Source organism: Pongo pygmaeus, chromosome 14 (assembly GCF_028885625.2).
Source record: "Pongo pygmaeus isolate AG05252 chromosome 14, NHGRI_mPonPyg2-v2.0_pri, whole genome shotgun sequence".
Taxonomy (NCBI): Eukaryota; Metazoa; Chordata; class Mammalia; order Primates; family Hominidae; genus Pongo; species Pongo pygmaeus.
The window spans coordinates 105,826,973-105,841,277 of record NC_072387.2 but is presented as its reverse complement, the minus strand read 5'-3'; the positions used below and the strand labels follow the sequence as shown (position 1 = coordinate 105,841,277).

Sequence of the window (14,305 nt, the reverse complement as noted above, 5' to 3'; positions counted from 1 at the left end):
TGGAACATTAGATGAACTTAGGAAACATGATACTTTTGTTGAAGTGAAATTATTTGAATTGTTTATTTAAATTCTAAAGAGTTTGGAAATATGTTGGAAAATATATTAGAAAGACTGAGAAGTAGTTTTATCGAACATTTTTTACAGTTTTATCTCAAATGGGGCTTTTCTCTTTAGTTACTTGAATCCTTGGACCTAGTATTGTAAAAATAATAACCTACGGTAGATATATATAATACACATAGAAAGAGTAGAAAAGTTTTTAAGTGCTAGCCTGTAAATTTCAGGGGAACAAAAATTATATATGTGCCCAGCAGCAGTGAAAACAGGTTTAAAGGAAGTAGTGAAATGGTATGTAGATTTTAGAAAGTTTTCTAAGGTATTGTAGGAGGAAATTTTTATGGCAGGAATATTTTCACGTATAATTTAGGAAGGCTGTTAGGTTATTAAAAAAGTAAAACCCCCCAGCTCCTACACGTGGTCATTAGTGATTTGCAGGATGTGTGCTACATTTTTATTCCTCATTGATTTGATCACTAGTTAGTGCTACCATGATTCTCTTAAAAGAGGAAGAGACAAAATGTGAGAATATGTGTATCTTGTGACATTTTTTAGGATAGCATAATCAAAAAAGTTCTCAGAAAAAGATCAGAGGATGTGGAATAAAATTAATGCAAAGAGGAAGATGAATGGAAGAAAATAAGGAAATGGAAGTAAAATGTCATATTACAGAGACATTATATAGAGAGAGGTTTTATGCAACCAATACTTTGGAATTGTCCATGTGGGGAAACAACATGAGTAAGGATTTATTTTGTGCTCCCTTCCTATCTCCTGTCAGTCGTTGCACTACTGGGTTGTGGAGAAGCAATAACATGCCCCATACAGGGCCCAGCCCTTCTTGCTCTGATCCTGAGCGTAGTGGGAGGAGCCAGAGCCTCCATGGGTTAGGCTTAGATCAGCATTGGTTCTATAAAGGCATACATCTCACCCCCAGGGAGGCTGAGACAGTAGGAACATGTGACTTCGACTGGGGAGAAAGGCAAGTAGGACTGATGAAGTACATAAGCAGGGTCTTATATATCTACATTAAAACATTCTGTTCTAGCCCATTAAAGAGTCCCTTTTATATTTTTGCCTCTGAATAGTTGCCTCAGCCACAGACTTGATGAAGAGTAGTTTAAACATTTAGATTCCCCAATTTGTTGTCAATGGGGTTATAGTTGATGTTGTTGTTTACAGTAATACTTTCTATTATGTTTAAGAACTATCAAGTTATATGTAATAAAAAATTTAAATTTGTATTCAAACACATGTGAACTTCATGATTTAATGGAGCTTCCTCTGTATTAGAATTTTATACTTTATGTCTTGTTTGATCTTACATTATTTTTGTAGTAGGTTTGTCAAAAGAGTGACCTAATATTTTTTTTCTCATTTTTGGCTTTCTCAGGGCTGATCATATCCTCACTACTTCGATAAAGAATACAATAGTCTTTGTTGTTTTATCTTTTATATAATCATAAACTTTTACTACCATTAAAATGTATGTAAGTTTACTCTCAATAACTAATTAGAATTATTTGCCTTATTTCTTAATGAGTTTAATATATTTTTCCTGCTATTAATGAAGATACCAAAAAATCTCATTTCTAATGCTTTAAGAAGTCTATCAAACTTTAAAAGTTTTGTTTTTAATTTGGAAAATCAAAATGAAACTTTTTTTTCTTTGAATATATAGTATTTTGGATATGCTGAAATTAGAAGGAAAAATGATGAATGGCCTTCGCAATCTTGGGATCAATGGGGAAGATATGAGCAAATTTTTAAAATTAAATTCACACATTTGGGAATATACTTATGTATTAGATATTCGACATTCTTCTATAATGGTAAGTGCTTATGCTATTCCTTGTTCTAAAACCTGTAGTATACTTAAGGCTTAACATAAAACGAAGTATCGGCAGCCCTGATGATAAATGTCAGCATTTTGGAACAGTTCATTGAAAAGAGAAAGTAAAACTATAGACCCATCTCCTCTCCCACTTGCAGCTTCCTTCTCCTTCATAGTCTCTGTTTTGTCACAAGAATACCTACTCACTCTCATTCAGTGTCCTTTCCACCTTCAGAAATAACAACAGAATAACCACATGAACAATAACAACAAGACACCAAATACATAGTTAAAATTTGAGGTGTATAAAAGTACTACCTTAACATGATGAAAGTCCTGCCTAAACAATTTGCAGCGGCCTCCAAAGGTTCTGATGTGTGTATTACAGCCCAAGTGATGTTTTTGAAAAACATTTGATCATATCACCCTTTCTTGCTTAAGCAGAGAAGTGGTCTTCAGTATGGCCTATGAGGCTGCAGATGGCTGCTCTCACCTTTCATTTCTTAGACTGTGAAACGTTCTTTTCACCGCTATCCTTTATCTCATGCTTAGAAAGCACTTTTTTTTCTTTATCCAGTTAACTCCTATTCCTTTTTCAAAGTTAGATTGAAATAGCCCTTTCTGAGAGAAACTTTCCTTAACAATCCAGATGATTTTTTAAATCTACACATTGTGTTAGAGAATCCCCAGAGACCACCCTCTAATCCAGTGATTTGCTAGAAGGACTTGCAAGACCCAGAAGTTGTTATATTCATGGTTATGGCTTAGTAGAGCAAAATGATGTGCAAAAATCAGCAGGGGTGAAGTGCAGAGTAAACCAGGTATAAGCTTCCAAGAGTTCCCTCCTAGTGGAGTTGTATGCTTAATGTGGTATGTGACAATGTGGGCAAAGTGCTCCCTACCAGGGAAGCTCACTTATTTGAGCCTGAGTTCAAGATTGTGAGAGACGATCCATCATGTAGACATACAGTGGCTCTCTGTACCTGCCATCAGTGGCTGAAGCTCCAGACTGAGGAAAAGCAGATGTTTATTATAACTCAGATCGTATAAACTCTAGACAAACTGCTGGAACTGCTACAGCATGGCTCAGGGTCCTAACTGTGCAAAACACTCTTTTATCAATCAGAACATTCCAAGAGCTTAATTATCAGGACCCAGTCAAGAGACAGTCATGTAAACAGACCCTTCTTGGGAATATCCAAGGTGTGAGCAACCCAAGCCTGTTGAGTTAACCCTTTCATACACACACACGTATATGTGTATAATGTGATTCTTCATACATGTATACATGTATGGGTATAGCACATGTATTAGGCCATGCTTACCTTGCTATAAAGAAATACCTGAGACTGGGTAATTCATAAAGAAAAGAAGTTTACTTGACTTACCGTTCTGCAGGGTTTATAGGAAGCATGGTGCCAACATCTGTTTGGCTTCTGGGGAGGCTTCAGGAAGATTTAATTCACAGCAGAGGGCAGAGAGGGAGCAGGTATCTCATATGGCAAGAACAGGAGTGAGAGAGAATGTTGGAGGGTAGGTGCCATACATTTAAACAGCCTGGTCTTGCTAGAACTCACATCTCAAAGACAAGACCAAGACATGAGGAATCTGCCCCCATGACCCAACACATCCTATCAGGCCCTACCTCTGCCATTGGGGATTACAATTCAACGTGAGATTTGGGTGGGGACAAGTATCCATATTATATCAGCACATATACATACATTATATGTCAGAACTATTAATCCATTTGTATACTTAGCACAGTTATAGTTTTACATTTATCCTGTGATGCTTTTATATCTGTTTTTTATTAGACTATATATAAAGTTCTTGAAGGTAGAAATTTGTTTCATTTTTTCTCTTACCATTATGTCCCTGGTTTTAGTAGGTATTCAATAAATATAAATATTCCCTAAATGAATAAGTAACTATTTATCTGAAAACAACAAAAAACATCATTTTTAATGATGAAAACCTGGAAGCATTACAATTACAACATGATCAATATAATTATCCTTATGATTTAATGTTATTATAAAAGGAGTAACTATTAGAAATGAGAAAATAAAAGTGTTGCGTGACAAGATCGTATAACTGAAACTCCTCAAAGAAAGGTATAATAAAAGGCTTTAATAAAATGGATTTTGAAGTGACATGATAAAGATCAAAAGCTTTTCTTTCAAAATCTATTTGGAAGATAATGATTTATTCACAATAACATAAAAATGTAAATACCCTAATAATAACCACTATGAAATAATAGCTCAATACCTATTGATAAAAACTAGAATTTAACTGAGGACGTGTAAATCAGCATATCCTTTTAAAAAGTTATGCCTGGCCAGGCACAGTGTCTCATGCCTGTAATCCCAGCAGTTTGGGAGGCCAAGGTGGGCGGATCACGAGGTCAGGAGATTGAGACCATTCTGGCCAGCATGGTGAAACCCTGTCTCTACTAAAAGTACAAAAATTAGCTGGGTGTGGTGGCACGTGCCTGTAGTCGCAGCTACTTGGGAGGCTGAGGCAGGAAAATCACTTGAACCTGAGAGGTGCAGGTTGCAGTGAGCCAAGATCGCACTACTGCACTCCAGCCTGGGCGATAGAGTGAGACTCCATCTCAAAAAAAAAAAAAGAAAAAAAAAGGGCTGGGTGTGGTGGCTCACGCCTGTAATCCTAGCACTTTGAGGAGGACGTGGTGGGCGAATCATGAGGTCAAGAGATAAAGACCATCCTGGCTAAAATGGTGAAACCCTGTCTCTACTAAAAATACAAAAATTAGCTGGGTGTGGTGGCACGTGCCTGTAGTCCCAGCTACTTGGGAGGCTGAGGCAGGAGAATACGTTGAACCTTGGAGGCAGAGGTTGCAGTAAGCTGAGATGGTGCCACTGCACTCCAGCCTGGCAACAGAGCAAGACTCCATCTCAAAAAAAAAAAAAAGGTTATGACTATGGTGCCCTTATAATGATACATAGTTTATCTAGTAATTTCTCTCCTGGAAACTATCATAAAAAAATAGTGGGAAATGGAAAAAAAGCTTTGTGCCCAAAGATATGATTATCACTACATATTTTGAAAACAAAGTAGAAACTAGTTAGTTATCTAACAGAGAAGTGTTATAAATTTTACATTCACACAATCGAGTATTATTGACATGAAAATTATGTTTATAAATATGACTTAAGATAATGATTCTGTTAAGTAAAAAATATAGAATTATGTCGTGTAAAAATATGGGCAGAAGATCAGAAGGGAATATATCAAAATTTAAGGCATTAATGGGTGATGTTTAATGGGTAGTTTTAATTTTTTTCATCATGTTCTTCTGTGAATTCCAAACTTTTTACCATGGGTATGTATTATTTACATGATCATAAGAAAATAGTTTTTTGTTTTTTTTAAATTGATAAACATTTTACATATTTATGAGATTCATGTGATATTTTCTTATGTATGTAAAATGTGTAATGATCAAATCAGTGTATTTGGGGTATCCGTCACTGGCAGTATTTATCATTTCTATGTGATGGGAACATTTCAAGTCCTTTTTTCTAGCTACTTTGAATTATGTAATATATTGGTGCTAACTGTAGTCACCCTACTTTGCTGTTGAATAGTGGAATTTATACCTTCTATCTAACTGTATAGATAACTGTTTGTACCTATTGACTAACCTCTCTTCATCAACCCCTCCCACCAGCACCCCCTTCCCAGCTTCTGGTATCTATCATTCTACTCTAACTCCATGAGGTCAATATTTTTATTTCCCACTTATGAGTGAGAACACGGGATATTGGTCTTTCTGTGTCTGGCTTATTTCACTTAACACAGTGACCTCCAATTTCATCCATGTTGCTGCAAATGACATTTCATTCTTTTCTGTGGCCAAATAATACTCTATTGTGAGTATATACCATATAGTCTTTATCCATTCATCTGTTGATAGACACTTACGTTGATTATATATGTTTGCTATCGTGAATAGTGCTATAATAAACATGCAAGTGCAGGTATCTCTTTGAGATGTTGATTTCTTTTCCTTTCAAAAAATACCTCATAATGGGATTGCTGGATTGGATGGTAGTTCAGTTTTTAGATTTTTGAGAAATCTCCATAGCGTTTTCCATTGTGGTTATACCAGTTTACATTCCCAGCAACTATCTATAAGAGTTCCTTTTTTCCACATCCTCACCAACATCTGCTATTCTTTTATCTTTTTAATGATAGCCATTCTAACTGGGGTAAAATGATATTCCATGTCACTTTTATTTACATTTATCTAATAATTAGTGATGTTGAACGTTATTTATATACTTGTTTGCCATTTGTATAATTTCTTATGAGAAATTCAGATATTTTACCCCTTTAAAAATAAGATTATTTGTTTATTTTATTGTTGAGTTGTTCAACTTCCTTGTATATTCTTGATATTAGTCCCTGTAGGAATAGTTTGCAAATATTTTCTCCCATCGAACAGGCTTGCTTTTCACTCTGTTGATTTTTTTTCCTTTGCTGTGCAGAAGCTTTTTCCCATTTGTCTATTTTTACTTCGGTTGTCTGTGTTTTTGAGGTCTTAGCCATAAAATCTTTACCTATTAGACCAATGTCCAAAAGTGTTTGCCTTATGTTTTCTTCTGATAGTTTTATACTTTGGGGTATGTTTAAGTCTTTAATCCATCTTGAGTTGATTTCTGTACATGGTAAGTGATGGTGGTTTAGCTTCATTATTCTGCATATGGATATCAAATTTTCCCAGAACCATGTATTCAAGAGGGTGTCCTTTCCCAAATGTATGTTCTTGGCACCTTTATCAAAAATCAGTTGGCTATAAATACATGAATTTATTTCTGGATTCCCTATTCTCTTCCATTGGTCTGTGTGTCTGTCTTTATATCAATACCATGCTGTTTTGGTTACTGTAACTATATTTTCAAATCAGGTGGTGTGATGCATACAGTTTTGGCTTTGGATATTCAGGTTCTTGTTTGGTTCCATACGAATTTTAGGATTTTTTTTCTGTCCCTGAAAAATGATGATATCTTAATAGAGATTGCATTGAATCTATAGATTGCTTTGGGCAGTATCATCATTTTAATATTCATCTGAACCATGAGCATGGGATGTTTTTCCATTTATTTCTGTCTTTTTCCATTTCTTTCAATCAGTGTTTTATAGTTTTTCTTGTACAGATCTTTTACCTCCTTGGTTAAATTAATTCCTAAGTATTTTTTGCAGCTATTGTAAATGGGATTACCCTTTTGATTTCTTTTTTGGCTATTTCATTATTTGTGTATAGAAACACTACTGATTTTTGTGTGCTGATTTTATATCCTGCAACTTTATTGAATTTATCAGTTCTAAGATTTTCTGGTGGAGTCCTTCGTTTTTCTAGATATACAATCATGTTGTGTGCAAAGAGGGACAGTTTAACTTCCTCTTTTCCAATCTGGATGCATTTGTTTTTCTTGTCTGATTGCTCTGGTTAGGACTTCCAGTACCACATTGAATAGGAGTGGTGAAAGTGGGCATCCTTGTCTTGTTGCAGTTCTTAGAACATTTCAGCTTTTCCACAGTGCATATGATGTTAGCTGTGTGTTTGTCATTTCTGGCCTTTATATTATGCTAAGGTATATTCCTTTGGTGCCTAGTTTGTTTAGAGTTTTTAATCATGAATGAATGTTGAATTTAATCAAATTCTTTTTCTGCATCTATTAAGAGGATATGGTTTTTTTCCTTCTATTGATGTGATGTATCACATTTATTGATTTGTGTATGTTGAACCATCCTTGCATCTCTGGGGTAAATCCCACTTGATCATGGTGTATTATATTTTTGATATGCTTTTGGATTTGGCTTGCTAGTATTTTGTTGAGAATTTGTGCATCTGTGTTCATCAGTGATATGGTTTGGCTGTGTCCCCACCCAAATTTCATCTTGAATTCTCATGTGTTGTGGGAGGGACCCAGTGGGAGGTAATTGAATCATGGGGGCAGGTCTTTCCATGCTGTTCTCATGATAGTGAATAAGTCTTATGAGATCTGATGGCTCTGTAAGGGAGAGTTTCCCTGAGCAGGCTCTCTTTTTGCTTGCTGCCATCCATATAAGATGTGACTTGCTCCTCCATGCCTCCCACCGTGATTGTGAGGCCTCCCCAGTCATATGGAACTGTAAGTCCTTTAACCCTTTATCCTGTATAAATTACCCAGTCTCGGGCATGCCTTTATCAGCAGCATGAAAACAGACTAATACAATCAGGAATATTGGCCTGTGGTTTTCCTTTATTATTGTGTCCTCATCTGGTTTTGGTATCAGGGTAATGCTGGTTTCATAGAATGTGAGTTAGGGAGAATTCTCTCCTCTTCATTTTTTTGGGAATAATTTGAGGAGAATTTGTGTTCTTTTTTGAAAGTTTGGTAGAATTAGGCAGTAAAACTATCTAGTCCTGGACTCTTCTTTGTTGGGAGACTTTTTATTACTGATTGAATCTTATTACTCATTATTGGTTTGTTCAAGCTTTCTATTTCTTCTTAATTCAGTCTTGGTGTGTTGTATGTGTCCAGGAATTTATCCATTTCCTCCAAGATTTCCAGTTTGTTAGTATATAGTTTTCTATAATAGTCTCTGATGATCTTTTTTGTTTATATGGTATCAGTGTGCTTCTTCATTTCTGACTTTTTTGGAGGTCTTCTCTGTCATGATTAGTCTGTCAAGTGGTTTATCTTTTCAAAAAACAAACTTTTCATTTTGTTGATCCTTTGTATTTTTTCTTTAGTATCAATTTCATTTAGTTCTGCTGATCTTATTTATTTTTTCTCCTAATTTGGGGTTTGTTCTTGCTTTTCTAGTTCCATGAGCTGCATCATTAAATTGTTTATTTGAATCCTTCTCCTTTTTGATGTAAGAGCTTACTGCTACAAACTTCTTTGTTAGCACTGCTTTTGCTGTATCCCATGGGATTTAGTATGTTGTGTTTACATTTTCATTTGTTTCAAGACATTTTTTATTCCTCCTTCATTTCTTCCTTGACCCAGTAGTTATTCAGGAGCATGTTGTTTAATTTCCATGTATTTGTATTGCTCCCATAGTTTCTCTTGTTATTGATTTGTAGTTTTATTCCATTGTGGTCTGAGAAAATACTTGATATGATTTCAATTTCTAAAAATTTATTGAGGCTTGTTTTTGTGTCCCAACATATGGTGTATCCTGGAGAATATTCCATCTGCTGGTAAGAAGAATGTGTATTTTGTAGCTATTGGATGAAATATTGGGTAAATTTCTAAAGTCTGTTTCATCAAATGTACATTTTAAATCCAGTATTCTTTTCAATTTTCCATCTAGGTAATGCTGAGAGTAGGGTGTTGAAGGTTCCAGCTATTATTGTTTTGGAGTCTCTCTCTCTCTTTAGCTGTAATAATGTTTGCTCTATACGTGTAGGTACTCCAGTGTTTGGGTGCATATATGTTTAGGAGTGTTTTACCTTCTTGAAGAATTTATCCCTTTATTATTATATAATGACCATCTTTGTCCTTTTAACTGTTTTTGACCTAAAGTTTTATCTGATAAAAGTATAGATATTCCTGCTTGCTTTTGGTTTCCATTTGCATGGATTATCTTTTTCCGTTCCTTTACTTCCAGTTTATATATCTCTTTACAAGTGAGATGAGTTTCTTTAAGGCAGTGTATGGATGGGTCATGTTTTTTAATCCATTCAGCCATTCAGATACAGACTGTATCTTCTAAGTGTAAAGTTTAATTCATTTACATTCAAGGTTATTATTGATATGTGAGGACTTATTTCTGTCATTGTATTAGTTGATTTCTGTTTATTTTGTGTGTTCTCTGTTTCTCTCTCTCTCTCTCTGTAACAATTGTGTCTTGTTGGTTTTCTGTATTGGTAACATTTGAATCTTTTCTCTGACTTCAGTGGTTTGTTCTACCAGTGGTATTTATGTTTCAGGATGGTAGATACCATTCTTTCACTTCTGGGTATAGGATTCCCTTAAGCATTTCTTGCAGGGCTGGTCTAGTGGTGAGGAATTCCCTCAGCTTTTGCTTGTCTGGGAAAGACTTTATTTCTCCTTCATTTATGAAGGATAACTTTGCTGGGTATAGTATCCTCAACTGGCAGGCATTTTCTTACAGGACTTTAAATATAACATGCCATTTTCTCCTGGCCTGTAAGGTTTCTGTGGAGAAATCTGCTGTTAATCTGATGGGTGTTCCCGCTAGATGCTTTTCACTTGCTGTTTATAGAAATCTTTCTCTTTAACTTTTGACAGTTTGACTATAATTTGCCATGGGCAAAACCTTTTGGAATTGTATCTATTTGGGAATCTCTGTGCCTCCTGTATCTGGATATCTAAATCTCATTAGACTTGGGAAGTCTTTATCTATTATTTCATTAAATAGGTTTTCTTTTTTTAATCTTCTGGGACAGAAAAATTCAAATATTTGGTCACTTTATGGTGTCTCATATGTCACATAGGCTTTGCTTATTCTTTTTTGTGTGTATTTTTATTTGACTGGGATATTTCAAAAGTCTTGTCTTAAAATTCTGAGATTCTTGATTCTACTTGATCTAGTCCACTGCTGAAGCTTTTCAATACATTTTACATTTCATTCAATGAATTTTCTGTTTGGTTCTGGTAAATTTCTCACTTATTTCCTGAATTGTTTTTCTGATATTTTTGGATTGTTTTAAAGTATTCTTATAGCTCACTGAGCTTAATTTCAATATTTTGAATTGTTTTTCTGGGATTTCATAAATGTCTTTTAGATTGGGATCTGTTGCTGGAGAATTACTGTGTTCCTTTGGAGGTTGCTTATGTTCCTGTGTCCTTATGCTGACATCTGTGCATCTGGTGTAACAGTTACTTATTCCATTTTTTTAAATTTCCATTGTTAGGGGAAGACTTTTTCCTGACCATTTATCTATGGTGTTGGTTGCATAGGACACTTTTTGGCATTGATTCTCAATGTGTGCAGTAGGGTAATCTCTGTATGATTTCTTCATCCGTAAACAGCGTCAGTGGTGTCTCTGTTTCCTAGGTGGCTTATAGCACAGTTGCTAGTGGAGGCTGTGATGAAGTTTTGCTGAAATGTGGGACACCAGTTGGGCCAGACTTAGGACCTTATAGGTGGCAATGGTGGGTTGAGCCTTGGACCCCAGGGTGGTGTACACTGGCACCAGTGTTAGCAGGTGCAGGGAGGTTGATTCTTGGGCCTCTAGATGACTTGCTTGGGTGCTGGGAATGACAGTGGTGGATAGGTTCTTGAGCACCTGAGCAGTGGTTGTGGCATGGGCAATGGCAGTAGCAGTGGCGGGACAATTCTCTAGGATCTAAGGGTCCATGCCAGTGTTGGCAGTAGCTGTGATGGGCTGGGTCAGCCATTGCCCAGGCCCTGAGGTGATGGTAGTGGCAGGTTGGGTGGGCATGACACTGGGAGGTGTGCTCAGATGCCAATGGTAATGGATTGTGCTGGGCGGTCCCTGGGTCCCTGGACAGCATGCTCAGGTACTGGGGGTGATAGAACCAGGCAAGATGGTTCTTAGGTCCCATGTTGGTACACTCAGGCTCTGGCTATGGTTGGTGGGCAGCAGGAGAGCGGGATGATCCACCGGCCATAGGTGGATGCTCAGGTAGAGGCAGCAGCAGCTGTGCTGCTGTTCTGCTACTGGGGAGGGTGAAGTCACTTGCAATAGGAGCAATTGGAGGCAGGTGGCTGGGGCATGCTTTGCTCATCCTATGCCCCCCCACCCCAAAACACACACACACAGTTTGCAGCAAATGGAATTTGTCCTCAGGTACATGGAAATGTGGGATTGTCCCGCTGCTGGGGAGGCAGTGTGACTGCCAGTGGTTCTGCCTTGGCCCTCGCAGGGAATGTCAGTGGGACCCCAGAGATATGGAGATGCAGGGGCTATTAGGCCCCAGGGCAGGACACAGTCTGTGGGAGCTGGGCTCTCAAAATGATGCCATACTGCAGTGGCTTAGGACTCAGGGGTTTGTGGGACTGGGCATGAGCTCCCTCTCTGGATCAGTGGCATTGTGCAATCTCCAGGTAGCTCCCTCTGTTAGTCTCAGAGCCCATAAGGGTCAAGGGGCTTTTCCATGGTTAGGTTGGTAGGAGTCCGTAGTGGAAACGTGGACTGCTGAGGGTCTCTCACTTACACTTTCCTTGCATTAGGGAACCTCTCTAGGCTTCCAGCCAATCCCAGCCTAGCAGTCTGCCTTATTTCCCTCTCCTTTCTTGCTTTCGGTTTTTCCTGTCACTTCTGTGGTGAATTCCAGTGTTCTCCCTTAGACGACCTAGTTGAAGTGTGATTATCTGCTTACTATATTGGTTCCTCTCTATGGAAGAGGCAAGTAGCAGATACATCTATTCAGCCATCTTGAAGCCCTTTCTTAAAAACAAAACAAAAAAAAAAGGTTTTAAGGGGAAAAATCCTCTCTGAAATTTTTGCTAATTGTTTTATATAAAAATGTAAGGGATTCCCTCTGAAGCATCTCAGTTATTATAGTTAATTTTGTCTTACTTGAAAAACCTTCCTGCTCATAAACTTACCTGCCTTCGGCCAGGAGCGGAGGCTCACGCCTGTAATCCTAGCACTTTGGGAGGCCTAGGCAGGTGGATCACGAGGTCAGGAGATGGAGACCATCCTGGCTAACACGGTGAAACCCCGTCTCTACTAAAAGTACAAAAAATCAGCCGGATGTGGTGGCGGGCGCCTGTAGTCCCAGCTACTCAGGAGGCTGAGGCAGGAGAATGGCATGAATCTGGGAGGCAGAGCTTGCAGTGAGCCGAGATCGCGCCACTGCACTCCAGCCTGGGTGACAGAGCAAGACTCCGTCTTAAAAAAAAAAAAAAAAAAAAAAAAATTATCTGCCTTCTCAGAGCCAAAGGACTATAGCAGCCCGAAAGAAACGCCATATTCCCTGAACATCAGAAACTTCAGATTCAGGATAAATAACAAATTACTAATTAGTTATCATTTGTGTTTTCTAGAACACGAAGTGACTTGTTATATAGATGTTTGTTACTGTTTTCTACCACTCTTTAGACTGTATTCTTTCATTGGCTAGATTTTACTTTTACTTTGTCTTTAATCTCAATAGCAGATGTCTTTTCTAAAAATGTTATGTCAGAAAAACAAATGACCTTGTAAGTAATCTTAATACTTGTATCTGATATTTAAGAATTTGTGCTTTTTAGCTTTTGTAGAAAAGAATGCTGAGAGAGAGTCACACAGAAAATTAGGGCAGTAATTGTCAAAGCTATTCTAGACATAGTAAACAGACCTATAAAGAAACCTTCCAATTCTCTTTGTAAAATAATATCCTAGCTTGCTTCTAAGCTTGGCAGTGAAGTACAGTCACTCTGTGTGTGGAGGAGCAGTTGGACTTTTAACCCCTATGCTGCTCCCATTGTCCCCACACTCTGCAAAGCCCCATTTCCCTGAGTTGTCTCTCATATTCTGGCAAGCTTTCAGATATCAGTCTCAGATGGTGTACCTCCCTTCTCTGCCACCCTGCTGCTTTCAGCAGACTATCTCTTCATAAGCACTGATAAGACTGTTAATTTGTCAAGACTACCACAGGCCCCAAACCCCAGAAATTCCAGTCCATAAGCAGTATAGCTGGTTTTGGAGCCCACCCTCCATAAAGGTTGTGGTCCCACGAGATTGTCACAAAGTAGTTTTTATTCAGGTAAGATATACATGGCATAAAATTTGCTCTTTTAACCGTTCGGTGGCATTAAGTACATTCACAGTGTTGTACAACCATCACCACTATTTTCAGAACTTTTTCATTATCCCAAACGAAGCTCTGTTCACATTAAACATGAAATCCCCATACCCTTCTTCCTGAAGACTCTGGTAAGCGCTATCTACTTTCTATCTTTATTAATTTGCCTATTGATATTTCATATAAGTGGAATTATACAATATTAGTTCTTTTGTGTCTGGCTAATTTCATTTAGCATAATGTTTTCAGGGTTCAGCCATGTTGTAGCATGTATCAGAATTTTGTTCCTTTTTAAGACTGAATAATATTTCATTGAATGTATGTACCACAGTTTGTTTATCCATTCATCTGTTGGACATTTACACTGCTGCCAAGTTTTGGCTATTGTGAATAATGCTGTGCTATGAACTTCGATGTACAAGTACCTGTATGAATCTCTGCTTTCAGTTCTTGTGGGTATATACCTAGAAGTAGAATTGCTGAATCATATGGTATTTCTATGTCTAACTTTTTTGACAAACTGCCAAACTGTTTTTCACAGCTGTTGCTTCATTCATCATTCCCACTCTCAGTTCACAAGTGTTCCCATTTCTCCACATCCTCACCAATTCTTGTTATTTTCTGGTTTTGGCATGTTTTGCTTTGTGGTAATTGCCATCCTAAT

The 14,305-nt window shown here is 37.4% G+C and overlaps 1 protein-coding gene across 3 annotated transcripts in view; it reads left to right on the top strand.

Annotated features, from left to right (window-relative positions):
* Window positions 1–14,305, top strand: part of UGGT2 (UDP-glucose glycoprotein glucosyltransferase 2) — a 274,645-nt gene that overhangs the window by 92,900 nt on the left and 167,440 nt on the right. For all 3 annotated transcript variants that reach the window (XR_008493479.2, XM_054447364.2, XM_063651063.1), the window contains exon 12: window positions 1,742–1,892. Coding sequence is in view for 2 of the 3 variants with exons in the window: in XM_054447364.2 (XP_054303339.2) it covers window positions 1,742–1,892 (151 nt within the window). In the remaining variant the exon portion in view is untranslated. The remainder of the gene's footprint in view (window positions 1–1,741; window positions 1,893–14,305) is intronic.